The 27,999-nt window shown below is 55.1% G+C and overlaps 5 protein-coding genes across 5 annotated transcripts; 3 read left to right on the forward strand and 2 right to left on the reverse strand.

The window, feature by feature from the left end:
* Nucleotides 1-5,501: 5,501 nt before the first annotated feature.
* On the reverse strand, nucleotides 5,502-8,753 carry INS49_001740 (uncharacterized protein; the record flags this gene model as incomplete). The annotated part of the gene is made up of 2 exons (XM_043162561.1): nucleotides 5,502-5,748; nucleotides 6,418-8,753. 2 exons carry the CDS (start codon nucleotides 8,751-8,753, stop codon nucleotides 5,502-5,504), a joined length of 2,583 nt encoding a protein of 860 aa, XP_043031067.1.
* Nucleotides 8,754-11,165: 2,412 nt separating this feature from the next.
* On the forward strand, nucleotides 11,166-12,938 carry INS49_001741 (uncharacterized protein; the record flags this gene model as incomplete). The annotated part of the gene is made up of 2 exons (XM_043162562.1): nucleotides 11,166-11,449; nucleotides 12,758-12,938. The coding sequence occupies 2 exons, from the start codon at nucleotides 11,166-11,168 to the stop codon at nucleotides 12,936-12,938; spliced, it is 465 nt and encodes a 154-aa protein (XP_043031068.1).
* Nucleotides 12,939-13,936: 998 nt separating this feature from the next.
* On the reverse strand, nucleotides 13,937-14,851 carry INS49_001742 (uncharacterized protein; the record flags this gene model as incomplete). Its single annotated transcript, XM_043162563.1, has 3 exons — nucleotides 13,937-14,274; nucleotides 14,352-14,549; nucleotides 14,653-14,851. 3 exons carry the CDS (start codon nucleotides 14,849-14,851, stop codon nucleotides 13,937-13,939), a joined length of 735 nt encoding a protein of 244 aa, XP_043031069.1.
* A 5,005-nt stretch (nucleotides 14,852-19,856) lies between these two features.
* INS49_001743 (uncharacterized protein) lies at nucleotides 19,857-22,737 on the forward strand (the record flags this gene model as incomplete). The annotated part of the gene is made up of 2 exons (XM_043162564.1): nucleotides 19,857-19,899; nucleotides 20,003-22,737. The coding sequence occupies 2 exons, from the start codon at nucleotides 19,857-19,859 to the stop codon at nucleotides 22,735-22,737; spliced, it is 2,778 nt and encodes a 925-aa protein (XP_043031070.1).
* A 3,763-nt stretch (nucleotides 22,738-26,500) lies between these two features.
* INS49_001744 (uncharacterized protein) lies at nucleotides 26,501-27,913 on the forward strand (the record flags this gene model as incomplete). The annotated part of the gene is made up of 1 exon (XM_043162565.1): nucleotides 26,501-27,913. One exon carries the CDS (start codon nucleotides 26,501-26,503, stop codon nucleotides 27,911-27,913), a length of 1,413 nt encoding a protein of 470 aa, XP_043031071.1.
* Between the last annotated feature and the right edge of the window lie 86 nt (nucleotides 27,914-27,999).

Below are 27,999 nucleotides of genomic sequence, written 5' to 3' on the forward strand. Positions count from 1 at the left end.
GGTCTCTCCCAGGTAGCGACAGGGTTTGGGAACCGGGCAGCTCAGCTCAGTGTTACCCTGTGCCGGTACATGGTGAGGACTTGAGCGTCGGGCCTGTGGCTGAAGATCGAGCTACTGTACCTGGGTAGAGTGAGGGACAGGGGGGAGGGCACTCGCAACATATGTGCTCGTACAGTGGTAATGAGTACATGCCGTCTCCATGTGGTGGAGTAAGCTCACCTGCGTTAGTTCTTGGGACGCGTGCCAGGGACGACCACCCGGTCAGTACTCAGCACCCATTCAATGGGAGATGTGATATTGTAGACCCAGGACCGTGTTTGTACAGTACAGTACGGGTGACCAGCCATCTGCCTCGCTCGGCTGTCCTGTGTCTTGCACGAGAGACAGATGAGATCGGGACGGGACGGATCAGATCAGATCAGATCAGATCAGGCCTGGCCTAGTCTGGTCTGGCTAGACGAGTACTGAGTACCAGAGGTCTCTACTTGTAGTACAAGTAGGCTTTCGTGTCTACGGTCCTGGGCCCGCGCAGACACGCGTGATGTTTGCCCGCGGCGGCGGGCCTTGACATCTGGGATGCTCTGTTACGCCCGCCCGTACTCGTCTACGGCGTCCGTGCCTCGGGTTTTACTTTCTCGGGGGCGTCTCGCTCGGTGGGCGGCGGTGGAAATTGGATTTCTGATCGGGAAGAAGCCGGCGGCTGCCTGACTTCGGCTCGGCCTGGGCGGCACGGGCATAGAGGCACTGGGCACCCACTGGGTGGGCATCCGCCGTGACGGGGGCTGGCGACAGGGTGATGGGATGCGGTGCAGGCGGCCAATTGATTGATTTGATTGACTGACTGGCTGGCTGGTTGACTGACTGGCTGCACACGGTGTGGCTTTTGGGGCTGATACAGAGGAGCGGGCGGGCGGCGGCAAGTGAGGTGGTCGAGACGAGACGCGGCCGACATTGGTGTGGTGAGCAGAGAGGGTCGCTTGTCATATCTCACATGCTCGTCCGCCACTCGGGCTTGCCAGTCCTGTCGCTCTGTCAGTCCATCAGTCCTCGGTCAGTGTCTGGAGTTTGCTCTGCTCCCCATCTCCCCTGGCTATTTTGCGCGCAACCGGCTGTCCCGGTCTCCTATCGACCCGCAATGCCTCCTTTTCTCCTGTTCCAGTCCCCCTCGGTGTCGTGCCACCTGAAATAAAAATAAAACTACCTGGCACAGCACCTGGGCGGCCCTCTCGCTGCAGAGAAAACCTCCTTTGCTCTTCCCCTGCTAGCAAGTCGCGCCCCACTGCCAGGCAGAGCACAATGACGTACCTTACGAGGTGAGGTGCCTAGACTAGGAAGGAACATCGGACTGATTGGGACTGCCGTAGTAGGCAAGGATGGGTTGCAGGAAAGGAACGTAGAGGCAGCTTTTAGGATGGAGCCGTGCCTGGGATTCGGACTGGGCCTTCAAGCCCAAACCACTCCAAAATGTCTCTGTCCCCCAAGTCTCCACCTCATGTGCCCACTTGCTTCTCGAAGCCATCGCAACCAACTTTGAACCGCCTCCATCCATCCACTCTTCCACTGCGTGGGTGCTCCTCGGCCGTCTGGACTTCCAAACTTCCGAAGATCGTCCACAGCTATTTTTGAACTTGACCCTCAGTACCTGCGACGATGGTCATGGCCGTCGTTTCCCTCGCCTGGCCTTGCAATATTGCTCTTTCCGCATTGCACCTCATCCCACCCCGTTCACCCCTTTCATCAAATTCATCGTATTGTCTACAATTGATACTGTGCTCATGGTAGACCGCTCTTTGCTTGCGGATGGGATGCCTTGATGGATAAATAGACTTTCGCTTGTCTTCTCCTTTCTCAGCGCCTGCTCCACCGGGCACCGGGCAGAGGATCCTCACGTATCTCTCACAGCTCCAGCACCCCTGCAGGCCCGATGCGTGCTCCCGATTCCCGACCCAGTATCTCGGTTTGGCCAGCCGCAACAAGTGCTGCCTACGGCACTGTTGCGGTAATATCGCATGCCTCCACCGGGCCACGGCTTCCAAGCTGCTCTCCGTTTGGACATTATTTGCGCCTGGTGGAAAGCCATTTCGGATTAGGACCGCCAGCGTCCCCAGGCAACTGACGAGCCCTGCCACACCACGGGCGCCTCTTAGCAGTCTTGGACAACATGACACCCGTGTCGAGCACGCCTTCATCTGCTGCATCGTGTCTCCTTGCGGATGGATCAGGTGGGCAAACGGCCTCGTTCGCGATCGCATCTCGGTTCTCTTTCCTTGTCTCGTCACTCTCTCATCTCGTGCATGTCACGGCTCCATCCATAGCACTATCAACACACTAGCCGGCGGCTGCCCCGTCCCAGCTGCTCTTGAGCATCGAGCCTTGACTCGATCACTATCAGCGAGGCTGTCCCGACAGCCCGGCTGTCCCGTCAGCTCCACCCTCAGCGAGGCCCTGATTGACACTTGATCTCGAGATGATCTGATTCCGAGCGCCAGGATCTGCCTCGTCAATCTGCGATTTCCCCACAGCGGATACCACCCTACCTCATGGCTCAGCAACTGGGTCTTGATCATTTGCTGTCTCCTGTACGGTGGTATCCGTCACATAAAGTGCTGCACCCCGCTGGTGTCTCTGGGCCAGAGATGCTGTGGGAGGCCGTGACGGGCGGTTACTTTCGGCTTCCATTGTCGCTAATTGCCAGACCAATAATGTTTGACCCGTCACGTCAGGAAATCGTTTCATATGCCTTGATGTCAGTCTATTTGGGTACCCCAACCAAAGCCGGGCCATTGGCAGCAGACGAAGCTATTGTCACGGTGAGCAATGAGGCTATGGCTTCTTGGCATTCTGCGGTCTCAGTTTGCCTTTTGCAGCTAGAGACTGCTCAGGAATACACCATTCGAGATTGACATCCTGTTCCCCCCGCTTCTTCGACTAAAGGAAGGCAGGACGTGATCAGGCCATCCTTCGCCATAGCTGTAGGATCTACCATGTACGGGAGGCACCATAGTGCAGCCAAAACCACCGAGTGAACCTCAAGGGGCACATTGAACTCCCAGGGCAGCCACCACGGTGCTCATTCGCATACACGCAGAAGGCATCTTTGGCTGAGCAGAGCCGCACCTGTTGTGCTACAAACCCTACCCCGAACTGTTGTTCAAATGGCGGCCCAAGATTGCCATCACCAGATGCTCCCCATGTGCCGAGGGTCTGCATGGATGTCCCATGCAGCCTGTTGTGGCATATAAACGCAGCCGTCAATCACAACGTCCATTGACCATCAAACCATGTTCTACACTCGATCGCAAGCTCTTTTCACGCACACAGATCACCTAGGTGGGTCGTGCCGGGGCCCACTGCGGGACTTCCGTGGTGATGCGACACGCCGACAACATTTGAAAACGCCGGATATTAGAGGTGCTTGCGAAAGACCAGACACCGACCTGTCACATTGTGACATCTCACTTCACAGCTCGAAGTTATGGGTCGATTCGGGCACTGAGAAACAAGGCAAAATGTCAATGACTCGAAGCAGCAGGACTCTCATCCGACTAACGGCGGCCTCCTGCGCCAAACCAGGAGAGCAAACATTTCATCTTAATCCATGCATTGTTCCTGTTCCACACATGGTGCAGGGTAGTTGGTGGGCTGTCAGAGTTCTTGGTGTCCGACGTGTTTCCGCACCCTGCTAACTCGGGATCTCGACGGCCTCGCCATCCTCGCCATGTCTTGCTCAGCGTGATCACAAGATGAGGTGACGGCTCAGGAGCGGTTGGCGCGCCGGGACATCACGGGAGACGAGACTTAACTGCAGCATCCCTTGTTCGCAAAGGGACGAAAGTCGTTGGACGTTGCTCTGACTACACTTGGACCAACATCCCGTCTCCCAGCTACTCGGGTCATCATGTGAAGAACGGATCATTGGCAAGCTTCTGCACTACAACCCCCCTCGCGCTTGCTTCAAAAGGCTCGCCGATTAGCGAGATCGGATCAACGTCGCGCTCAAGGGTTTTTGTTGAGATACGGCCCACTAACGACGAGATCCGTGGGTTCTTGCATATACCCTCGCATTCGAACCGCAGCGCCGGAACAAATGAGCAGGCTCCTCTCTGTGATGGGAACGGCTCGGTCGCCTGCGGCAACAACAGGCTGGCTGCACTCACACCGCCAAATGCCACTCCATCAACTTTTCGAGAGAGAAAAACCAACTCAACTCTGGGGGTCTCACTGCGGCTTGCTTTCTTTGTTTGATAGAGTGGCACGTACCGGCGATTGGGGCCCAACCTTGCCTATGCACCAATGAATCACGCCGACGCGAGAGGAATTTTAACGCGAAGCCGTTGAAAGCATCTAGCCGTTGTCAAAGACCTGCCAGAACTGCAGATATGCACCGTTCAATGAGACAATGGCTTGTCACACCCTGTCGTGCGTGTCTCACTCGAACCCGCCTTGAGCGCCTACGGGACAGCCCGTCGAATGTTGTCTTTCCCAACAAAGAGATCATCGCCCCGCTCACGCTGGGTTGCGAATGTTGATGTGCCCTAGGTCCTCTTCGAGGAGCCCATACCGCCTACAAATTGTACGTCACCGTGGCTTTCCGCCGCACGACATCATGCAAGCATGTTCCACAAGAACAAGCGGGCATTCCTGCCGCGGGAGCAGTCCTAATTCCGAGTGGACAAGTCTGGGCCACTCATATGCCTTGTAAGTAATCGACCGCGTCCTTCATCGTGATGTGGAGTGCGCGACAGCATGATCGGCTCTACAATGGGCCGTTTTCCACCTCGTTTCTCTGATCTCACATCGTCATGGAGGGAGGCATGGACATTTCTGTCTCTGATCCGATGCAAAAGCAAGTTGCGGTCGATTTCTCCTCATAGCCGAGGGAATTCTACGATGTTAGCACCCGGCCACCCACCCAGGCGCAGAAATTACGCTGGTCCCGCTGACCAGCATTATTGGCCTCACGTGCCATCAGCCTGTTAACCACACTGCTTTTGTTTCGCAGGCAGAAATGAAGGGGCAACCTATCACAGGTACACACAGAAAGTCCAAGAACGCAGTGAAGAGTGAGATGTCAGCAAAATTCGAGCTGATAATTGGGTATCGTTGTGGTGAAAGCTACGCCCGATTTGAAGAATAACCGATCTTCTGCCTTTTGCGGAATCAGCGTCTATACGCGTCCAGACCGACACAGCGCCCAGTAATATTGCAAAATCCTGGCTCCAGTGCCTCTTTAAACCCTTCAAAAGTCCATGGCCGCAGTCAGGGCCAAAGTCTCGTGGGATCAAACAAAAGTAAAACTTGGATCCCAAGCTGTTATAACGCCACCTGATAAAACACGAACATCTTATACCTAGCCCGCCACTCGGGAAGGTGGGGGGTGGGGATGATGAGATCTGACACGACCGGTACATGTCGGAAACGACTATGCTGGAGCGATGGCCTAGTCCTGCAAGCCGACCATACGACGAGAGCGTCATGCGCATGCGATTTCAGCCTCATCCTTATCGGAACTTCTTCTCGATGTTCACTAGCAGTTTCCCAGCACTGGGCCTGCCGTGAGCATCCTTCAGGTCGATGAATCGATACCCTGATTGCAACCGATCAAGTCTGATGCAGGCCCATGCGGCCAGCTTGTCTTTAACAAGCCCCTCGTCCTCGATCTTGAACCTTTTGATTTGGTGAAGCATTAGCATATGACCTATCTCATGCACGTAACATGGGTAGTCGTTCTTGATTTGCGGAAGGGATCTGTGCCACTTGGCTGCACTGGTCGGGCCACCAAAGCTACACCATCACGCGTCAAGGCTGGTGGCCGAGCGTTTCGGGCGACAGAGCTGGACAGACAGCACCGCGATCTCGTCTCGGATAGCTGCTGCTGAAATTGACGATGAGGCGGGCAGTATGGTTGACAAGCACAAGCCGCACATGCAGCACTTGTGGAGCCAGGGCCACAGGGGTACGGGAAGCTCGAGGTGTTGCACCACATCACAAGTGTGTGGGCAGGAAGGCGAGCCGCACCATGCTCCGTTCTCCACACCGGTGAGCACTCCAGATCTGACAGCAGTGGTCCGAGCCTGAGAGCCTGGGGGCGTCTTCCTCGCAACCCCCTTCGCGCGCAGGGTCTGCCTTGCCAACGCAGCCCACGCTAGATGCCAGACTGGCAACTTGCGAATCGGTGGCGATTGGAAGGCTCCATCTCCCTGGCGATAGGCCGGATGGCTATGCCAACGGCGCAACATGATTGAAGGGTACGCTAACCGTGTGGTGTGTGTGGGTAAGGAAAGTTCCGGGGAGGCAAAAAGTGACAGGTGACAAGAGCCGGAACGGCGGAAACATGCAAAACTGCAAGGGGCAAAAGGGCTGCGCTGCGACCTTGGCAAGGCACTGTGCTCTGCTGGTCTGCTGATGATAACTCACCTTACGAAGCTGAGTTCCTCCACGACCCTGTCTATCCGGGGGAACTTGAGCTCTTGGCCCATGCCCCAGTCAGGGTTCTCCGTCTCGCTGCTCCTGGTCTGCATCTTGTGTTGGCCATCCTGGACGAGGCCGCTTTTGATGGCCTTCTTCTCAGTAAGCTCCTCGGGCGTCTCGACATGCAGCTCGCACTTGACCAGCGGCTGGAACGCGGTGCTGGCAGACGTGCTGACGCTCGACACGGTGCTGGCATTGCTGCTGGTGTCGTCGCGCTCCCCAGGCAACGGCAGAAGCTGCCCTGCGAGGATTGTGACGCGAAATATCAGCGCCCGGCGTTGCCCAGCCTCGGCCTGCGACGTCGTCTTGTCGCCGCTCAGATAGCCTTGGGGTTTGAGCACCCAGCCCTGCTCGGACTCGAACATGGCGCTGTTGAGCATGATGGCCTCGTCGACGTGCGCCCGCTGCCAGTTCAGGGCCACCATCTGGACCCCCTTCCGCCAGTAAATCGAGGGGTCGAGGTTGGTCGAGCTGACGCGGGTCGAGTGCGGGTACGCGCGCATGAAGAAGTCACGGTTGTGCGTGAACATCTCGCGGTGCTTGCTTTGATGCAGCTTCAGTATCTTGTACTCGTCGATGGAGAAGATGTGCGAGGGTGACTTGGCCGCCGGCGCGGAGAAGTCCTTGTAATGCTCGCTGTATGTGTAGATGGCCAGCTTCCCGAGGGTCTCGCGGATGAGCGACTTGGAAGTTTTGACCGCCTGGACGAGCTCCCCAGTTTCTGTCCTGGTCTCTCCCGCGAGTGTCAACCTTTCATCCTCTGATGCTGACCCGTCCTCATCGTGCCACGTGCTCGTAGGCACTGTGAGCTGACTGCCCCCCTTCTGCATGGTGTAGCCCGTCGGTGCTGCCTTCTTCACCTTCACGAGAATCTTCTCCATGAGCTCCTCAAGTCTCGGCGGCCGCGCACTTGGGTCGCACCCTTGGAGTGGCTCATCCAGAAGATGATCGCCCCACTCCTCCTTCATAATCTCGACTATCATGTCCTGCTGCTCGCCCGTGGCGTGGACCTCAAGGCTGATGACGAGGGGCAGTTTGTTCGTCTTGAATGCCGACTCTTTGATGACCCGGCACACCTCGCGCAAGGGGATGCGCTTTGCGAGGCCCAAGTCGCCCAGCCCCTGAACGGTGTGGGCGTGCGTCACCTCCGGCTCTATTCTGCGACCACGCGGCTCCCTCGACCTTGATCGTGACCGCGACCTGGACTCCTGCGCCTTCAGCCTCAGGCCCTCGGCCGAGCGCACGTGGCGCAGGGGCGGGGTGGGGTCGTTCGGGTCCAGCAGGTCACCCGGGTCGAGAGACGTTGAGCTGTGGCTCGCGGCGGGCAGCGCCAGGTGCAGCGAGCTCAGGCTGGCGCTGGCGAGGCTGACCTTGGAGCTGTGTGTGCGGTCATGCCTCCTCGATGCCAGCTCGTGCCACTTCTGGTCGATCTTTTCTGCAAATGACTGCGCTGCCGCCGGGAGAGAGTGGATGGAGCTCGTTGAGAGGGTGGAGGGGTTCCTCTTGTGCTTGTGCACGTCGCGCCTCGGCGATTTCGACCTGCTGGGGGTGGGCGTCCTGGGCCTTTCCGTGTATCCCTCGCCGTTCCAGACGTCGATCTCCACGCAGCGGCAATCATCCTCCAGGACCGACCGGTACGCGTCCGCAGACACCTCGCCGCTGAGCTGGTTGCCGAGTCCGATGTATGTGTTGTGGCTGCTGCTGATGAAGTAGTTCGTTATGGGTTTCGACAGGTCCTTCTTGGCGGCCGGCTTCAGGGCGACGCTGTAGTCGTGCAGCCAGACGTAGACGAAGTCACCTAAGCTGTATTTCTCCTTCTCGAGTGGACGGACGAGGCCGCCCTGTGACTCGACAAGGAACTCCTCCAGCTTTTCGCGGGTTATGTAGTCTCCTTCCCGGCCGCGGAGAGAGGTGAACATGCGCTCGATATGCCTGTGCGTTGAGTCTTTGAGCAAGGGCAAGTCGGGGTGGTAGTTGAGAGAGAAGGGGGCGGCTCGGAGGGTGTCGATCGGGGAGGTGGCCTCGCTCAAGTCGTCGCTGAAGGTGGCCGTGGTCGTCTCGTAGTCGAGGTCCGTCTTGAGCTGCTCCGACTTGCTATGCTGGTGGCGCGCACGGATCTGTTGCTGGTGAGGGCCGGGCCCGCCGCCCAGCGCGACCATCTGGAAGAAGTGCTTCCATGCCGTGTGCGCGCCGAACTTTGGGCTCGGCGTCGGTCCTCCAACTCTTGCCGCCGTTCCGTCCTCGATCCTAGCAGTGGCTCTGGCCCCCCTATACGGCCACATTGCCGGGTGGGTTTGGGCGCGCTTTCGTGCTCCCTGTTCGTGGGGAGAAGGGCGGATGTTGTCAGTCGAGCTTTTTCGTTGCAAGCACACGGCTATCGCGGGGGATTGGCTCGGGCAAGGGCAATCTGATAGGCAGGACGGGCTTTACGGGATAATTATTGCTGGCGACGGTGCGCACGAGAAAGAAAAAGTATGCACAGGACCTCTCGACACAGGGGAGGGAGGGAGCTCTTTGCTCTTGTCTGTTTCCTTCTTTTGCCTCTGCTCTAGGCCGGAGAACTTACGAGGCAACCCATGGGTAAAATGATATGATGGTTGGTCCGTATTTGCGATGGCGTATGCCGGCCCTGTCTGTTCAGGGGACGGGCGGAAAGACCGGGGGCCCGTCCTGCGAGATTCAGAGATCTGCGAGGCGTGCAGAATTTATGGGGAACAGGCTGCAGCTGGCAGCTGCAACCCCGTGTTCGTTTGGCGGGTCTCGCTGCTACTTGGGTGCCAGGCTGGGGAGCTCGGCCGGGCTGGACATGGCAGGTCGCTGTCGTGTGTGTGTGGCGTCCCCGGAAAGTCGACCAGCGGAGAGGAGTCACGAGATGAAAGTGGAGGAATAGAGAAGTGGAAGAATGCATAAACAAACTGCAAGCGAGAGGGATGGAAAGGGAGAGGAAGGTAAGCATTGATCAACTCCCCGGATTCCTCAGCCAAGGAATAGGGATGGATCGGTTCGAGAGGATGCTTCAGCTGGGGGAGCGAGTGGCGCCGTCCTGCAACTCGCCCGTTGCACTCAACAACACAGCGCAGCACAGCACAACACAGCGCAGCACACGGCGATGCCAGAGCCTTGCCCTTGAGCAGCGGGCGCCCTCCCTCATGCCGGCCTGGTCTTGCCTGGCTCTGTCCGTCTGTGTGCATCTGTCATGCTCTCTCGTTTGACAAAATAGAGTTGCGGAACAATTGGCCAGGGGATCCCAATGTTGCGCCCGCGATTGGATCTCTGGTAGGAAACTCCCGAGGGACGGATCCCAACTGCTTGGACGGGGACCAAGACCTGAGACGGGCTTGCTGGGAGCCAGTGGGAGCCAGTGGGAGCCAGTGGGAGCCAGTGGGAGGGCCGTTCCCTGTGGCATGTGGATCCTGCAGCCAGGCTTTCCAAGACGAGCGTCGACTGCCGACACGACAGGGCTATGCCACGCACGCACGCGAGCGAGCGACAGCACAAACTCACACACGACCTGCATTAGGCAGGTTCTACCTGCTGAGGTGCTGGTGGTGTGTTGAGACTTTGGTGGCTGAGGTCGTGGCCGCTCGCAGCTGGCCATGACAAGGTTAAGCTCGGTGCAGACGGTCTAGCCCACCACGGTAGCACCAGAAGCATCATTTCGCAGCTGTCTCCAGCAAAGTGTGGAGCAGTGCCTTCTCGCTGCGTTGGCCCCAGGTTTCCAGATGGGACGGTCTTTCCGCAGGGCTGATCAAACCGTCCGGTCTGTGGGGGCGGACTGTCGCTTCGACCTGGACGGTGCCGCAGCACCCAGCACCTGCATGCCTTCGTGCATGTATCATCTGAGGAAGTCGATAAACTCTCTTCTGGGCCCTTCCCCGGCTTCGCCTTCTCCCCTCGCTGGAGACCACGCGCGCACCCGCACACGGACCAACTGTTTTGACTTTGGAGGTGGTTGAGGGGCCAAGCCTGGCAATCAAAGGCGAAAGCTGCCCCTGAGTTCCTGAGCATGGGAGCCCGGTTTGGCCTGTGGAGAGAGCCAGACCCGCCATACTTGGTAGCTGATCGGCAGCTGTCCAAGTTCCACGCCTGTGTTTCTATTTCGGGGGCTGTCACTCTGTTTGTTGAGGTCATCCTTTTTCGTATTCACCGGCCTGCCATCGTCCCAGACACCTGCGTTGCTCTCTCTCTCTCGCTCTCTCTCTCTGGGCGACGCGAGGCTGCTCGGAGTGAGAAATGACGCGCACACACTAGGAGGACAGGCGGGCAGCCCAGACAGGTCGAATTGAGGCCAACGGCGCGGGATGACATGGGATGACTTGGGGGCGCAGCTGCAGGTGCTCGCAGCCCCGAAGCTGCATCCCTGACCGGTCCGCCCAGCTTAGTCTGACTACTGTGTGTCTGGTGCACCGGCTGGGCAGCCATAACGTCATTGGCTCGACGTGAGAAGCTGCGGACGTTCTTCAACGTCCGGCGGCCAGTGTCACCACACCAGAGAGTCGCAGCGCCGTAGCACTGCACGACCTGACAGCCTCAGCCACTACGCACTATCGATCTGCAAGAGCCTCATCCTCATCCCTATCCTGGCACCGACCCGAACACAGCGACCACGTCACAGTCTGACAAAGGGAAGCTTGACGCACCCAATACTGCCCCCGAATCTTGGCTTGCCACGAGCCCCAGAGGCGCCCCCCGACATGGCCGACAAGAAGACACGGCGGGACCACGAGTCTGAGGTCCGCTCCTGGGGCTTCGACCACGTCTTCACGTGGTCCGACGGCCCCAACGCCCACTACGCGCCGCACTCCCACGCCGGCGTGACGACCCACCTCATCCTCAAGGGCCAGTTGACCTTCACCTACCCCAAGGACGAGAATCCTACCAAGCAGACGCTCGGTGTGGGCGAGAGGTGGGACGTCGAGGCTGGCAAGGTGCATGAGGTCTGGGTGGGCGGCGAAGGGTGCACCTATGTCATTGGGGAGTGAGCAGAGACGGCTCGGGCCTGGGAAAGGGCGGAGTCAGGAGGTGTGGTTTTAGCTTGTACTGGGATTAAGATTGATGTCACGGTATGAGATCAATGATGATCCGATTGAATTTCTCTTCAAAACAGTGACGAGTCTTCGAATAGAGTCCTACTGAAAAGTTCAGACCTATAGGTTTGTGCGAAAGAAGGAAGTCCACACAGGTTGTTTCGGCCTTAGGATCCGAATCTTGAGATATAAGACGACAAGCCCAATGAATTAGGCCACCATGAAACCTCACAGAGTACAAATAATTGTAGTCTAGCACGATGAAGTACTCACGCCTCAGCAAAAATGAAGCTTGCTATACTGGACATTGCATTCTCCGTCTCGAACGGCGAAGGGGTGAACTTGATCAATATTATCCATCTAAGGATGAATGACGTACAACCACTCAGTACTGCAAATTGGCGACGAGAGTTAGGTTTATCGGAATGACTAGGAGTAATGTTTGGAATGTTACTACGTCTAGAGACTTTTACTTTCAGATATTCCAAGCTTTCTGGTAAGTGAATTGAGATTATGTGCCGACTAGAGTCACATGAAAGGTCGTTCAGCTATTGAGGCGAGATATTTGCTGATGAAACGAGGCAGTCAACGTCGAAAGAGGTAGGTGATACTCGCTCTATCAAGCACCTTATGCACGCACGTACGACTACTTTGGTTCTTCCTCTTTAGCAGATAGCTATACGTGAGCGTAGAACCCGAGAGGCACAGACTATAGTCTCTTCTGTACCCCTTATTTGTTTGACAAATCAGTGAGCATCTCAGGAACCTTCATAATATGATTGACAATAGTGCCACCGGGCTGACAGGCGTATACTCCTTGTGCCACAAACATTGCCTCAGAGATCCAATCCAATATTACAGTATGAGAGTACCGAGACATATGGCCTTCTGTTCTTACGACTTGAATCCTGACCCTGAGCCTTTACACGAACTACTCATATTTACGGGGACCAGATCTATGAACTGTATATATCAACAGTACCATGCTCCCTCTGTGAAAAAATGATATGGCATCGGTCCCATACGGTTCATAAATTGTAAAACAGGATCGTGGTGTAAGAAACTGATAGAATTGTTTTACTTTCGTGTGCCTCAACGGTCTACCTAGGTACAATTCTGTGTGGTTATAATCACGGTTTTCCTTAATTCACAAATCCAGCCGTGCCAATGCTGCCACAAATGAGCCATACGATGAAAATACTATCGTTGGACTTCTTCTTGCTCACTTTCTCAAGTACACAATCGGCTTAGCAGATCAGATGGGGTCATGGCATCAGCTGGTCAGGCAGCTTCCAAGCCATCCGTGGAATCAGCGGCACTTCATCCGTCATCGAAGCGCTTTACAACGAGAAGAACATCAGCTTTGAGACTATATACATGACCTTCTCTCTCATCGCACAATTTCTCACCGATTGGGCACGTCAGAGCAATAACATGTGAATGGGACGGTGGTCACGGGCTTGACGTACAGGAACGAGACATGTATCTGAGCACAGTGTCTCTGGCTGATCTTTCTTGCCGTCTTGGTGGCGCTGACGGTAATGTTCCTCTGATAGACAGTAGCTCACACGAGACGGTATGACGGCAGCAGGCAAGACTTCAAGCGCGCCTTGTTACCGCTGATGTTTGTAGGCCTTGACGGGTTGGATTCGGAGGGGCGTTCAAAACCTGTAGCCAAGAGTCTTGCGGAAGTCAAGGAAAGAGCCAAGGCTCTCGATGTGTGACTTGAAAATACCGAGAGTGGCCGGGAGTTCGTCGTTGGTGGGCGTGCGTGAATATGGTGACCGTGAGCACCTGTGTAAGGTTTGGAAGCCCCTAGCTCGGGGTTTAGCTCATGCCCGAATACATGGGTACCATTCACAGATACCATAATGACTGCCACCTGTGTCTAGAGGTATGGCGGCGCAGCTTCTTACAAAACACACTTAGGCACTCAGAGAGTACCTAGTACGTATAAGCTCGGAGCCTATCGTATGACGGGTTGGTGTTGCCAGAAGGCACGGGGACATCCACCCTCTTCCACTGCTCTACAATGTTTATATCGTTGCAACTCCAGTTGTATAAAGCATTCAACGGTATGTTTTCAATTTACTCTAGGAACTCCTTATACATTGCAAAGGATATATAGCGAATCAGACAAAAATAGTTTTGCATTTTCATGAAACGAAGAGCACAAGCTTTGGAAAACACAAGACCTAGAACTCGAAATACGAAGGGCCGTGTCTAGGAGGACATACATGCTCATATTCACGGTTGCGGAGGGAAAGTAACAAAATGATGAATGAACAAAGCAGGCCTGCTTGAATTTGCTGAGACGGAGAAAGAAACTGGAATACATATAAAAACAAAATCGCTGTCAACCACGGGTGACTGAAAAGAAAAGGTTGCGTATCTACGCATCCAGTCGTGAACGGAGCGCACCATATCTCGCCTTGCACTTAAGCCAGAGCCTCGCGGACCTTGGACTCGAAGTTGCCATCCTTGAAGGGGACGTTGGCGCTGCCGAAGTCGGTGTCCTGGAGGGCAGTCTTGGCCGCCTGGGGCATGGCGTCCCAGTCAGAGATGGGGTAGGTCTTGCCCACGGTGTCCGTGAACTGCAGCTCGTGGTTGGTGGGAAAGGTGGTGAAGTATTCGACCTTGGGGCTGTTACCCTCCATCTGGGGGACACCGCCGGCGGCCTTGCTGTAGCCGCTGTGGCTGGAGGCAGCCGCGCCGATGATCTTGGGGGTTGCCGCGTTCGGGTCGTCGATCTGGATCACGATGTTCTCGAAATCGTCTGTGGTGTTCAGTTAGTTCATGGAACTTCAGACAAAGGTGTTTAGGACGTGGAGTTGATCTCTGGAAATTACTTACGGCGATGGCCCCCGGCAGTGTTGCCATCAACAGGCTGGTCCTTTGGCATGTACCATGTGTACATTACAACCGTTTTTCCATCAACGGTTCCAGCGCGGGCATAGGTCTGGCCCTTGCTCTGGTCCCGGCAGCCACCCGTACCACTGCCGCTGTCCTGAAGTCCGCCGCTGGTGTCACCATTATCGGCAACGGCAGGGTCTGCCATATGTTAGTGATTATTACAGGAATCGGAGTGAAGATCTCAAGACGATCCACCAGGAGAAAGGTGAGGACACCGGTGAGAAGTGGAGTGATTACGTACAAGGCTGGCAGCCATGAGCAATGTGGAGGAGAGGATTGAAGGTCTCGATGATCTTGCCGAGGCCACCTGTCTGGATTCGCTGAGCGACGGGGGCGATAGAGTCGTGAGCAACTGTTGCGCGGGCCTCAAGGAGCTCAGTAGGAGCAGCGGCCACGGCGGAGGCGAGAGCCAGGACATGAGAGATCTTGAAAGAAACCATTGTGAAGAAAATGAAAGTAGTGTATCTCTAGAGATGCTGAAGCGACTGCAGACCGAGTTCGAGGAGTAGATGGAAAGATGTTTGATGATGATGATGATGATGATGACTGGAAACAAACAACTGCTGAAGTGCGTCGACGGTGGCCCTTTATACTTAATTCTCGATCAAGGTCTATCTTTGGATTATCTTGGAGGCCATCATGGCTCCAGCCGTTTACCATCTTCTTGGTAATGTCGTCTCATCTTAGAAGACAACGGTCAAACAAAGTTCATAAAGTATAGTCGACCTCGCCACGCTAGAAGCTCCAAGCAGTAGTACGGCAATATACTGTGGAGCCTTGTGTTGGCCAAGTCTGCTCGCGATAGGCCCATTAGACGCAGTGAACATGCAGGTGGAGTTTTCTATGCCTTGACGGGAGCCCCGTGAGGCGAATCGCAGTAGAGTCGATTCCTTCTCCCGGATTCTCGGCGCGATTTGCGATTGCGTGCGGCGTCCGAACTCTTCCTCTGCTGAAAGGGGCCCGCGCGCACGTCGCATTGATCGTATGCTAAGTTACTTCGTCGCTATTGTGTGTGTTGCGGCTGAGCTGCTATATTGATCGTTCTAAGGCTGGAGGTGCCAAGCCTTGTTTTCACTGTGCAGCCTAACGGTTTTCTGTCACCCCAGATGCTCTAAATTTGTATTCGCCTATTGTAAACATTTGAGAAACTCATTGAGAGAATATTTTCCAGATTGCAGCAAAGGGAAAGTGAGGATAATGGAAGTTAAGCATCTCGTATGAGGCGTCGGTTATAATGCGATTTGGTCTTGAGAAAGAACAATTGACAGCGTTTGCGTTTCCCGCTGCTTGGGAAACATGGAGATTAGGCGAATCACGATTCTCTAAACACCAAGTCACTTGCATGGCAGAGACGAAGATGGAAAGCCTCAGGAACACACTGGCCATGATCCTCCTGACGAGCCGTGACAGGGTCTGGAACGCCTTAGCATGGGCTCGATGCCTGCCCACTCGCGCGCTACTCTTGGCTTTCGGGCGCTTGGCATGAGCCGTTTTCCCGTCGCCATCAGCAGGTCATATTCTGTTCGATCTTATGCATGGAGGGTCGTCTTAACAAGAGTGACAGGTTGTTTGCTCGAGTCCGTAAAAGGCTGAAACGGCCAAGTCCCTGAGCCGTATACACATTGACTGGACGGCTGACTCAAGCGCACCTCAGAATAAGCGTGTTCGGCATTCATGATAGTATGAATCCGGAGTTTTTATTAACCGTAGGTTATTGACATGTCCTCCGGGGGTCCACCCAGTTAATTCTTCTCCAATGGGGGATGTGCCGCATTCCACAACGTCTGATCTTCACAGCCGCATGAGCTTGTTTATCAGCCACTTTCGTTCTAGACGTCTTGGATCCTATCGTCAGATCCGTGGCATCTGGGGTAGTTCGCTCAACTCCCGAGATCAACTGAGTAAGGAGTTGATTCTAGACCGAGCAGTTCGAACAGTCTGAGTCGTTTGTCGTCAGTTACCAAGGCCTTGCGAGTACATGCATCCAAGGGCCTTCACGAAAATTTTTCCCTAGCTCTTATTGTCTGTGTCGCAATTTTCCTCATGTCACCAATGTGCATGATGTATCCACTTCTGATGGCGTTGGGGCTCAAGTACTTGTGGCTGCGTTCAAATGTCTGATTCCAACCTCTTCACAACCCGCTGTCAGAGAACATGGATGGCACGGAAGAGCAACGACTAACGGATGTATGGTAGTTTGTTCATTCAACCAGGTTGCATGGAACAAGAATGTCAGTGATGCGAAACGGCCCGAAATGGTTGACTCAGCAGACCAAAAGAGTTGCCGGGTTGTTAGCTGCATAAAGGCCAAGGCTGGCAGTAGTGTGGTCAAGCGCCCCCCTTATGCCAGTGTTCACATTGTACATCAGGTGATGCTAACGTTAAATATTCTAATTTTATCCACACATAAGTCTGTAGCTGCTGGGTCAACTCTGGATCAATAGTCTCTATTCAAGACCATACTCGCCTAAATATGTCGGGGCTACCAGGTTCAACATCCTTTCACAGGCCGCCCGCACGTCCAACCCCTCCGGATGCGTTCACCAAAGAAATGCATTTGCCCAATTTCATTACCGCCATGATCCGCAGCGCTTTGGAATTCTGCGAATCATTTATCAGCATTCGTAAAGTGACAGTCAGTAAGGCTAGGATGGTGACACGGGAAGAATTGGACCCAGCATAGTGCATTGCGCGAGGCCCAGAAAATATTAGTCAGGGAACAGCTTTTACTGTGTGGGTTATACTGAAGCCTTGGTGCTCGGTTTGACACGCTCTCTTCCTATGTAGCAGTGTGCCTGTATGCGAGGGGTGATATTGCCTAATGGATGTATGACCTTTCCTTGCTCCAGCAGTGGAAGGTCCCCTTTGATCACTCACAGGACCACATACCTTCCTCTGCCCCATATGTAGCCCTGCTGAATCATATTCTTATGCGTTGCATACGAAGCTGCCCGTCGCACATTCTGTGGATCAGTAAAAACATCCTGTGGAAAGTGGACGTGAAAATCTGCCTCTTGCTGCAGCAAGGTCTTAGACACGAGCCAGTGAGCCTAATCCGGGCTCGATACGCGAGAAATTTTGTGGCCTAATGCTCGCATCTGATGCGAATTGACAGAAGCTGATGTTGTGTCCTCGATTCCTGGTGAACTTGATCATGAGGGCGCGGTACAGACATTAAACGTCACTGCTACATTTGGAGACAGTACCACCGACGCAGAAACCACCGAATTTTTCCCTAACGCTTCAATTTTAGAAGACGGTTACACAGATGAATAGCCTGATACTGAAGTTGAAGTTCTGAAAAGTGTAATGGGCTACCGAGGCCTCGTTTGCAAGGCAAGAGTTTGCTTCGACAATGTTTACCTAACCTGGATTCTTCGGCATGGAAAACCAGGAGCCATATGTTGGGCATAGGAAGGCACTACTATATGAGCTCCGAAATGGCACTTAGGAGTGTGAGTGCATCCAATTTACTTTGTCGTGCAGAACAGTAACAGGCCAATAGGGCAGATTTATGAGTTGATTTACATGCTATTCTCTGGCTCAGTTGGTCGGCAAAGCAAGGCGGGTCAGATAGTGAAGGCGCAGTTTATCGGGCACCTAATTTGAAGAGATTGTGACCCCCTCAATATTGCAGTTGAATTGTTCACCAAAAAGTCCATGCCCGTGGAAGCTGTGGCATTTCAATAAAACTTTGGTCTAATATGCGTGATTCCTTTTCTTGGCGCCAGTTCGAGTGGCCTACTGAAGATGCGAGAGATGACCGTGAGATCATACTTTCTATCATGCACACTGGGACTGCCTAGATTCGAAGCTGACAATACCAGTCTTTTTTTACATTTCATGCCTCAGCATGATCCACATGCTTCTTGTTGCTCGTCGAGAAAGATTTCGATTTTACAGAACCGGTGAGGCCATGCAAATCTTGCATTGATCATTTGGTGTTCTAACGGATAATCAGTTCGTTTGTTGCTCGTCGCATTTGTTCAATCCTTAATTTTGTTGTGTCGTAGTCTGCGTGAGGGCTTGGAGCTGCCCACGAAACAGCGCTTGATGTTCCTGCGGGCAAGCCAAATTTTCAGCTGTCTTGTTGTCTTTTTGTGTATATTCCAAGATCCTAATATAGGAGCAGCTAGACTATCCCAGGGAAATGAAATGATTGCGATTTGATGAGAGACGAAAGCAGGGCTTTGATACCCGGATGAGGGGCGCGGGATGGATGTCGAGAAGACTTCCTGGGTGGAGTATTGGGATGAGATCGAATTCTTGTACAATTCATGTGAATACCTTTTGGTCTCGAGCACCATCTCTCTGATCGCTCATGCAAGTGGACTTAGCGCCGAAATCCTATGTCTGCAGGAGCAGAAGATCTTTCCAATGCAATCGCTCATTCTTCTACGCTATCACAGCTCGTGATAGAGTGCCTGGTGAACTTCCTGGTTAGCAGCTTCATTTTTGTGAGCTATGATACCAGCCTTGCAGTCCTATAGTCCTGATGTTATGTGCGCCCTGAATGTTTCCCGGCGTCGGCACATAAAACTGTAGAACTGTTGAACTGGTGGGATGGTGCCTGGCAGAGAAGCTTGGAAGCTAGAGGCTCAGGGTCTAGGTTCGGACCCTGCAGAGCGGTCGTTCATTTCACACGGCAGCCCCACATATCGTGCCCGTTACCGGGCGGGGCCGCACAGGCCAGCGCTAAGTACGATGTAGGCTAGTGTGGTACGCAGCACGTACATAGCTCCACCCTTAGCTCCAAGCTTGAGCTCCTCGTCGGCCGGCGATTGAGTTCGTGCCCTCAACGAATTCACTCAGTCACCTCGGCTCTGCCCCACTGGTTGCTCGATTTGGCCCAGGAACGTCTCTGCCCATGGCCATCACGTCGCGAAGATGGCAGGAGAAGGTAACATCGTGAGCAAGGAGGCCATCCGGGGCAAGACGGTTGGTTTTATGTCGTCCTCTGGCGCGAGCTCCTGCATGCTCTCCTGGTTGCCGGGAGTGCCAGGGCTGATGCGGGTGGCTGGTGTTACCATCTCACTCCACAATCCCAACCACCGGGCATTCGCACATCGCATCCACCACTCACCCAGCCTCCTTCCTGGAGGCTTCCACACAAGTCGCCGTCATACCGGTGACATCGCAGCGACAGGGTCCAGCATGGTTCGGCGTGGTCCACCTCACCTCTTAGCTGCCAGCAGCACCGAGCTGTCGCCAACCACACCTCGCCAACTGCATCACGCAGCATGCAGTCTTCCTGACCTGCATTGCATATCCCGCCAGCAATTGGCCCAGCATTGCGTCCAAGTGGATGCTCGTGTTTACTGCCCTGCCCCGTCCTGCACTGCAATGCACAGCACAGTCTCTTGGTTGCCACCATCCACACACACTCGCACGCATTAGATCATTGCCTAAACAACGCCCCGTCATGACATCTGCAACGCGCGAAGCATGAACTTTCAAAACCTGAACTTCGACTACGTGGAGCCACCTCGTAAGTTCCCTTCACGACTTACTGCTCTGCTCTACCAACAAAAACGAAACGGAGCTGTCCACACGGTCCGGTCCAACTTGACTTACACTCGTTTGCTCTACAGCCTTTCAAGCTACGCGCCAATACCTCACTCCAGCAACAACTTCCACCTCGACCAGACTGCCAGGCACCTCGACCTACCATGGCCCAATAGACGACGCAGAACATGCTTCACTCGACCAAGCATCCCTCTCGCCTCAACCAACCCTCACCCCCCACGCCCTTAGCTCATCTTCGTCCTCACTCTCTCAATCCTCTTCGGAGATCTACCGCCCTCAGCGGCTCTACGGACGCCCTCTTGTGCCCTACGCCATGGCAAACCAGACCGGCCAGCCCTCGCGGCCATGGCCACAGCCACAGTACACGCCAGAACAGCTGCGCGTGATTGCCGAGGCACAACGTCGCCGCTCAATTCCTGTCGTCCCAATCGCCGGCAGGCCCGCTGAAGTGTTTCGCGACCAGCTGGCCCTTGAGGCCGCTCGCGTCACGCCAGGGGTCGACGATACCCCTTACATACAGTACGCCTTGGAAGCCATGACCCGGGAGCAACAAGGGCAGTCGAACGTGTCATCTATGAGCTCTGAGGGCCAGCGACTCGTCCCCGACCAAGGCCTGGGGTACCACCAGCATCAGAATGCTCCCATCACACCACAGCCCGCCTCTTCTCGTCCGCGGAACTTGACAGGGCCCAATGAGGAACAGAGCGCGCCACTTCTTGCGGCTCCCGACCTCACGCCAGCCTCTCAGCGCTCTTCGATGTCGACTTTGGTAAGAGGCAACAACACAAACATGGCGGTCCCACCCGCCCAGTCAGCACCGGAGGCGTGGCGACCGATTGAGCCAGAGCTGATGACAGACGGACGAGAGAGGATCAACCCGAAACTGGTCTTCAAACCCTGCATTCTACGACCGGCATCTATGATAACGTTGATGATCTTGTGTATCACAGTGATCGGCGCTCTGGTTTTCTGTGCAATCTACTCGGTTCGGTGGGCTGGACTTTGGGAGTACTCTGGCTCGATATACGATGGCCGGTACTTTTTGTTCCGCGTATTCCCGGCGATGCTAGGCGCCGTCATCCTTTTCTACGCTCAGGCCACCGCCACCACCATGATCCGTATACGCCCATATGCGAGATTGGCTTCGGCAGAGAAAAAGGGACGCCAGGACGCTATCTTTGACGAGCTCTACCCCACATCCTTTCTACGCCCGCAACTGGCAGGTACATGGGATATATGGGTGCCAATGCTCATCACTTGGGTCATGAACATCACTCTCCCACTGCAGAGCTGCCTATTTACCGTCATTTACGTGGACGGGCATTGGCGGTGGGCGACAGTTCAGGGTGTTGCCTGGACGCTGGTGGCACTGTACATACTGCTAGCCGCAGCAATCGCCATCGAGCTTACTCATTGGCTGAAGGGCAAGACTGGAGTGATGTGGGATCCCAGATCGATCGCGGATGTCATGGCCGTTGTCTCTCAAAGTGACACCTTGGCGGAGTACAAGGGCACGGAGACTATTGGTTCCAGACATGACCTGAAGCACGTCCTGGTAGACAGGAGGACCGACCTGCTCGCATACTGGACTTCGGCGGAACACAACAAGCACCACGACTTGTGGTATGCCTTGGGATCTGGCAGCTACCAGGATGCGTGGGGCTCGCCTGCCCTCTTCAGAGAAACATTTGAAGAGAAGGGCTCGGCTCAGGCACATGAGAAGCTCACGCCAGGCGAACGCAAAGCTCAGAGGAGAAGTCTGCTATGGGAGCGCATCGGCTATTCTTCTCCAGACTTGCCAACCGTCCGCTATCGATACATACCGCGATGTCTGAACAGCCTCACGCTCTTTTGCTGCATCATCTTTGGCCTGGTGCTCGTCTTGGTTGTCTTCGTGGTTTCTTTCATACCAAGCACTAGGATTATCAACGGGTTCCTTCCCCGTCTCTCAGCGGCTCCTGTAAGAGGCGCATTCTCAGCAGCAGACTTCCTCTACAGCTTTATCCCAGCACTGCTGGGTCTCATACTGTTCATGTTCTTCCAGGATATCGACCTGAATTTGCGCATTCTCCAACCATGGGGCGAACTCAGCGATCCGCCTTCTGGAGGTGCCCTCCCGGAGGCGTCTATTCTCGCTGATTACGCGTCCTGTTACCCATTTCAGAGCACGTGGCATGCCCTGCGAAACGGACACTGGCGTCTCGCCTATATCTCGCTTTTCTCAACGCTCTTCGTGTTCCTACCAATCTTTGCGGGAGGCATGTTCATGGCCCTCACACCAGAGGACAGCATCGTGCGCGTCTTTCCACAGATCCCGCTTTTCGCCCTTACACTGGCCCTCCTCGTCCTTTACTGGCTTGCACTAGTGATCCTTTACCCAAGAAGGAAGCAGTTCCGCCTGCCTCACAGGGTTACCTGCCTTGCTGAGATCATTAGTTACGTGGCAAACGAGGACCTGATGGGCGACGAGGCATTCCAGGGTATGATCAGGAACAAGACCACACTGGTTGGAAAGCTGGGTGTGGACCGAAGGGACGAGGTGAAGCCACGGTGGGTATTCAGCATCGGCGGCGCAGGCGTGAGGGACGACAGGCTTAGTGTGCGGAAGGTCCGCAAATTTACTGAGCCACGTGGTGCATCTAGAGGAGAGGGTACGAGGCTGATGAGTCCTCGTGGCACTGGGGCGCCGAGTCTAGGCACAGGCACACTAAGCAGTAGGAGAGAGGCGAGGAGAGCGGAGAGGGACGTTCGCATCAGCCCGCAGTACATGTTTGCGGGTCACAACCAGACGGACGTGTAAGGGATGAGTCTGGGAACTTTTTTTTCTTTTTTTTCTCTTTTTCTTTTTTCCAGCGCTCATCTGTCTGGAGCGGAAACTTTTACTTGCATGGCACGGAGTTCACGGGTTGCATTTTCTTTTAATTCTCAGCACGAACGATGGACGACGATTTTACGAGACGAAGACTTATGGATGACACGAACGACCTGACTCGTGAGACTCATACAGCTTTGGGGCAGACTTGGAACGGGACATAGAATTTCAGGCAGCTCTGGTCGATTCGGTTCGATCTGTAGATACTGCGGACAAAGAGGACATAATAAAGTGGAGGGTTCGATAGAGCCGTAATACATAATGATCTACCCTCAGGGGGCCCGTCCTGAACGCCATCGAAGATTCCAGGCGAGAAGGAAGACCACCACATGCCATCACTCGCGATGCTGTATTCACCGATGTCTCCTGGGAAACGCAAGCAATATCAACAGGTGTCGCAAACGCAAGGAATTTGTGGCTGGAAAAACGACCTTGACCCGTCGGAATCATTCCGGCAGCAATGCATCCACCCTGTGCTGGCCAGGGGAAAACAGCCACCGATACAGTCTCCCAGTCACAGCAATTCTCATCAGGTAATCTGAGCCCTCTGCTCGTTGGGCTACCTCCCACGCCTCCTTAGGGGGTAGCCTCTGATGGGAAATGGCGACAACCTGCCAATAGGCTTCAGGCTTGACCTCACCTCCAACTGGCCAACCCCCTGTATCTCACAAAGTACAACGTTGGCTACACTACATTGCCAGAAAAGCGACAGAAGGAGAAACACAACTCTTCAGGTACATCTTTATCAATATCGCCCCTGTACGCTCTTGAGTGTGGGCCTGGATCCCAGGGACCTACGCACGCTCTCCTTTTGTCGATCCCTGCCGGTTGTCATTGCATGGGCCTCTTAATTGCTTCTTTACCCGATGGCTGTTGTTGAACAGACAGATCTCGCTACCAGCCAGAACTTTGAGCCGCCTTGGCAAAATGCGGCCACGCGGCCGGAGCTGCAGGGAAGACTCCATATATTGATGCTGAGCCGGGGAGCACAGCGGGACGAAGGTGGTCTGCAGTAGCTTCCAGGCGATCTGCAGATCGCGTAGGACTTCCTGGTCGTCAAACATCGCAGACTGTACACCTGCATTCGTCTATCTGGCATCGAAGCGGCCCTTGCATAAGCGCAACAGTGCGTGCAGGAGAGAAATTTTCACGTCGAGGAGTGGAGAGGCCATTCGAATTCAGGACTGAGGCAGACTCCTGCTTCGTGCCGCCGGTTGAGGTCCCATTGTGCCTTCAAACGAACCATGACTTGTCACCCTCGTCGGCACACACGCGGCCGTATATGCGCACCTTGACGCCCTCCAGACAAACACAGGGCTGCAAGTAAGGCAAACATAGACCACGCGCGTGGCATGATTTACTCGGCGTGGCCTGGCGTGGCCGATTCTGTAACTATCCGCCGGATAGAACATGCACGATGCAGCACAGTCGACGTATGGGGACGCAGTCTGCCTTTTTGCGAACAAGGCGGCAACCTCTTTGAGAGACGGCTTTCCGTGCACAAGAACAAGGGATAGCTTGTGACAGACACATGAGCTGCGATAATGGAGAACGGGTTGATGCAGGCCAGCCTCTCTGCATGCACTTACCCTTCTTTCTCGGTCTCCTCGGTCAGATCCTGGGTTGGTAGCATGGCCGCTGCATGCTCAACAGGGTATTACGTCAACCGGAACCAGGCGAGACAGCGAAGACATGTCCTTACTGTTCAGTTCCCCGGTCCATCCAGGCAAGTCTGGGCCTGGCCCTCACCCTTCTCTCCTATTCACTACCCAACGTCGTCGCGAACACTATGTAGGCACTTGGCCTGTCACATTCGCTTTATTCCGGCAATTGCATGCTCGTACCCAATCGGTTTGTGTTCCCCGGCCGGGGAAAGGGGGGAGCGGCATGTCACTCTCTGCAAGGCATATCATACACGGCGTAGCGCGTCGTAGCGCGATGCATGCCATCCCGCCTTTCGGATGTGGATCCGGCCTCTGTGACTGGTCAAGTCCCTGGGGACCAGACACAGCCGGGCCAGTTCAGTCTGGATCTCTTATTCTGTCTTTGTTGGGTCTGGAATATCTCTCTGCCTCTCTTCCACCTCCTGTGGCTGTCCGCGTCTGGCCCAAAGCATGAAACCGCCGAGAGCCGACGGATTGTCTGTCTGGCCTGATCGGGTAGTTCCTCATCAGCTGAACCGTCCGGTCATGTTGACAGGTGATATCTGAGCTCAGCTGAGGAGGCATCGGGAGCGCGGTGGCTGTTGTGGCCATCATGTCTGCCACCCGACTCGTCGTTTTTGACAGAGGGGGCTGTGGATGAGGGTCAAGAACTGTAGAGCGCGCAGGCTTGGGCAGGCTTGGTGCTTGATCGAGCAGGTGGGAAGTCAGGCAGGCATCTCTCAACCGGCAGGAAAACTGGAGCGCCTCGATACGCGAGCGGGAGATAGACGCTGCCGTGCTCAGGTGGTGTTGCGCATCAGCCCCCTCCGTGCGCTCCAACGACTATGGTCCCGCCGTTGAGCAGGGCTGTCACCCAATGTGGATGGGTCGATGTCTCGGTGCTCGGTGGACCTCAGATGCGCATCGGAGTGGATGCTCCCTCGACCAAAATCAGCGTGAACAGGACTTGGATGGATGGACTAGCCCCTCAAAGGGAGAGCCTGATGGCCCAGAAGTCTGGCAGTGCCGCTTTCCCTCGGAGCTGTTGAGCTCGTGGTAAGTTGAGGCAGTGAAAGAACGAGAGGAATGGGCAATCCGCACCCCCCCGCTGTGCGGCTTGGCGTCAATCTGGCGTCAAGCTGGCGCTTGCTTTGGACAGCGGCCAGGCTTTTTGTCTTGCCGCACCGGTGCAGTCGGAGTGAGTGTTGAGGCGCTCATGGGTTTCTGTCACATTTTGCCTACGGCTCTACTATGCTACTTGTTTGTTCACACCGTCCTTCTCTCAATTTTGTAGCCTGATTGAAGACCCCTTGCTCTCAATTGCTTCTTCCTGACGGCCATCCGTGCTTCCCGGCTCCAGCCTCTCCAGCCTTGCGTTTCATGCCAGCTCTTCGATATGACATATCGGGAAGAGAAAAAAGAATCAACAATCCGCAGGGGGTAGCAGCGGCTCCCGCTGGCGTGACTCCTGATTCTCCTGCACCTCTGACGTACTTGTCTGGGGTGTGGGTATGCGCATGCTTGCTCGCGTTTTCTTTCTCTCCTGTCGTTTCCTCGTGCTGACCTCAGTCGAGTGCCTTGCTGCATTCCGAGACCGAGACACAGACCCCCCCCTCCCTTCTACTATTCCGACGTGTGAGCCGGAATGGAGGGGAGTCTTCGGGCACATGATCTGGGTACATTCCCTGGGCGGGAAAACTAGCCACGGTCCAGGTCACTGTACTTGTTCTGGCATTCCTGGCCACTTCATTCCTCGCACCGTGTTGTTGTTTTCTCCCGCGGCATATGCCTTTCAACGTCGATGGTCGCTAAGCAGCGGCGTCTTCTTGTGCTATCAATTACATATATGGCCGATCCTGCCATTTTGAAGCCTTCGTCAGCCCCCTTGACTATGTCTTGAGCTCCGTCGTGAATCCGTCCTTGCTCCTTCCCCTTGACTGATCGAGGTCTAGTACCAATTCGACTTGCGCAAAACTTCCGCAGCTGTGCCACCGCATCATCACTTTCAGCCGTTGCATGGTCCGAATCCTACTTGAACCCCGATCGCCATGGAGAAAACCACAAAGCTGGCAGACCTGAAGCTCGTCAACAAATATTACCCATCCGTATCCAACTATTCATATCCTAGGCACGATGCAGCTACAACACACCGCTGCGAGCAACCGGACACCGGTCGCTCTTCAGTGGGCTCGGAATGCTCTGTGCCCGAGATGGTCGAGGATCAAGAGTCGGACATCTCGATAGAGGACACCAATCAGTCTCACATAGCAGGCGACGAGACTTTTGATTCTTTCTGGGAGGATTCCGAGTCTTTCTGGGGCATCGAAGCGGGAGAAAAGAGCAACGCGGTGCTCATCGGCCCGATCACCCACTCAGCAGCACTTCAACAACAAGACGCCAGCAGCACAGTGTCGGAGGAAGGTCGGCACCATTCCCCACAGAGCAGCTTGCAGGACGTCAAATATGATGCCGAGCCGTGCTGGCCCCTGGTAGCTGCCGAGCCTTCAGTCGCACCGATACCGAGACCATCCAAGCCCAGCTACTCTCTGTTTCCGCCGCCGACAGCGCAAAACGGTCTGGTACTTCGGCGGCCGGCCGGGCAAATGAAGAGCGACGTCCCATGGGATGCGCGAAAACAGCTCCCATCAACTGTGGCGTTGTCTCTTCCAAACAGACGCAAGAAGCCAAGGAAGCTTCACCTCCCGGCCTCGGACGGTGCGATCAGCTATGACAGCTCGTTGTTGACGCAGTCGGCCCCCGGAACGCCGACCTTCCTGGTAGCTTCGCCCACGGCTGTCGCCTTTTCCAGACGAAGCCAACAGACGCTTCCCTCGCAGAGAAACTTCAGTTTATCAAGGACTCATTCAGATATTAAACTGGTCCACGACACGCCCGGCGATTGCTCCTCCCAAACCCCGACAACGCAACTTTCCATACCAACACAATCCTCCGACGTGCCTCGTGGCCGTCAAAAACACCAAAGGACTCAATCACAACTGCGGCAGTCTATTTCCGCCGCGGACATCCCCTCGACGCCAAGGATGACGCCGTCGCCCGTTGACAGCACGGCACCACCACAGACCCCATCCGGTGCCTCACGGCCCACCACGCCGCTGACACAGCAGACGGTGATGCCCGTGTCGGTCTTCGACTTCGACTCGGACTCGGAATCCGACACGGACAGCGCCGCCAACTTCGCGCGGCGGATCGTCAAGAACCTGACACCGCACAAGCGTTCCCGCAGCGCATCAGCTGCGCCGCGCTCGCGCAAGGGCAGCGACATCGCGAAGGAGCAGCTGAGGCGGATACGCGCCGAGACGGTCGCGTCCACGGGGGACGTCACGCCCACCACGGCGGAGGGGCCCGAGGCAGAGGACAAGGAGAACGAGTGGCCTGCCATGCCGGTCCTGAGGAAGCAGAAAAGCGAGGTCTTCGGGACTATCTTTGGGCGGAAGCGGTGATGAATAGCTAGCCTTGTGGTCGTGGCTTGCCGAAGTGGATGCATCATGTACGGATGAGCATTGTTATTTGTATGACTGGATGACCT

This window comes from Diaporthe citri (genome assembly GCF_014595645.1).
Source record: "Diaporthe citri strain NFHF-8-4 chromosome Unknown scaffold_1, whole genome shotgun sequence".
NCBI lineage: Eukaryota > Fungi > Ascomycota > Sordariomycetes > Diaporthales > Diaporthaceae > Diaporthe > Diaporthe citri.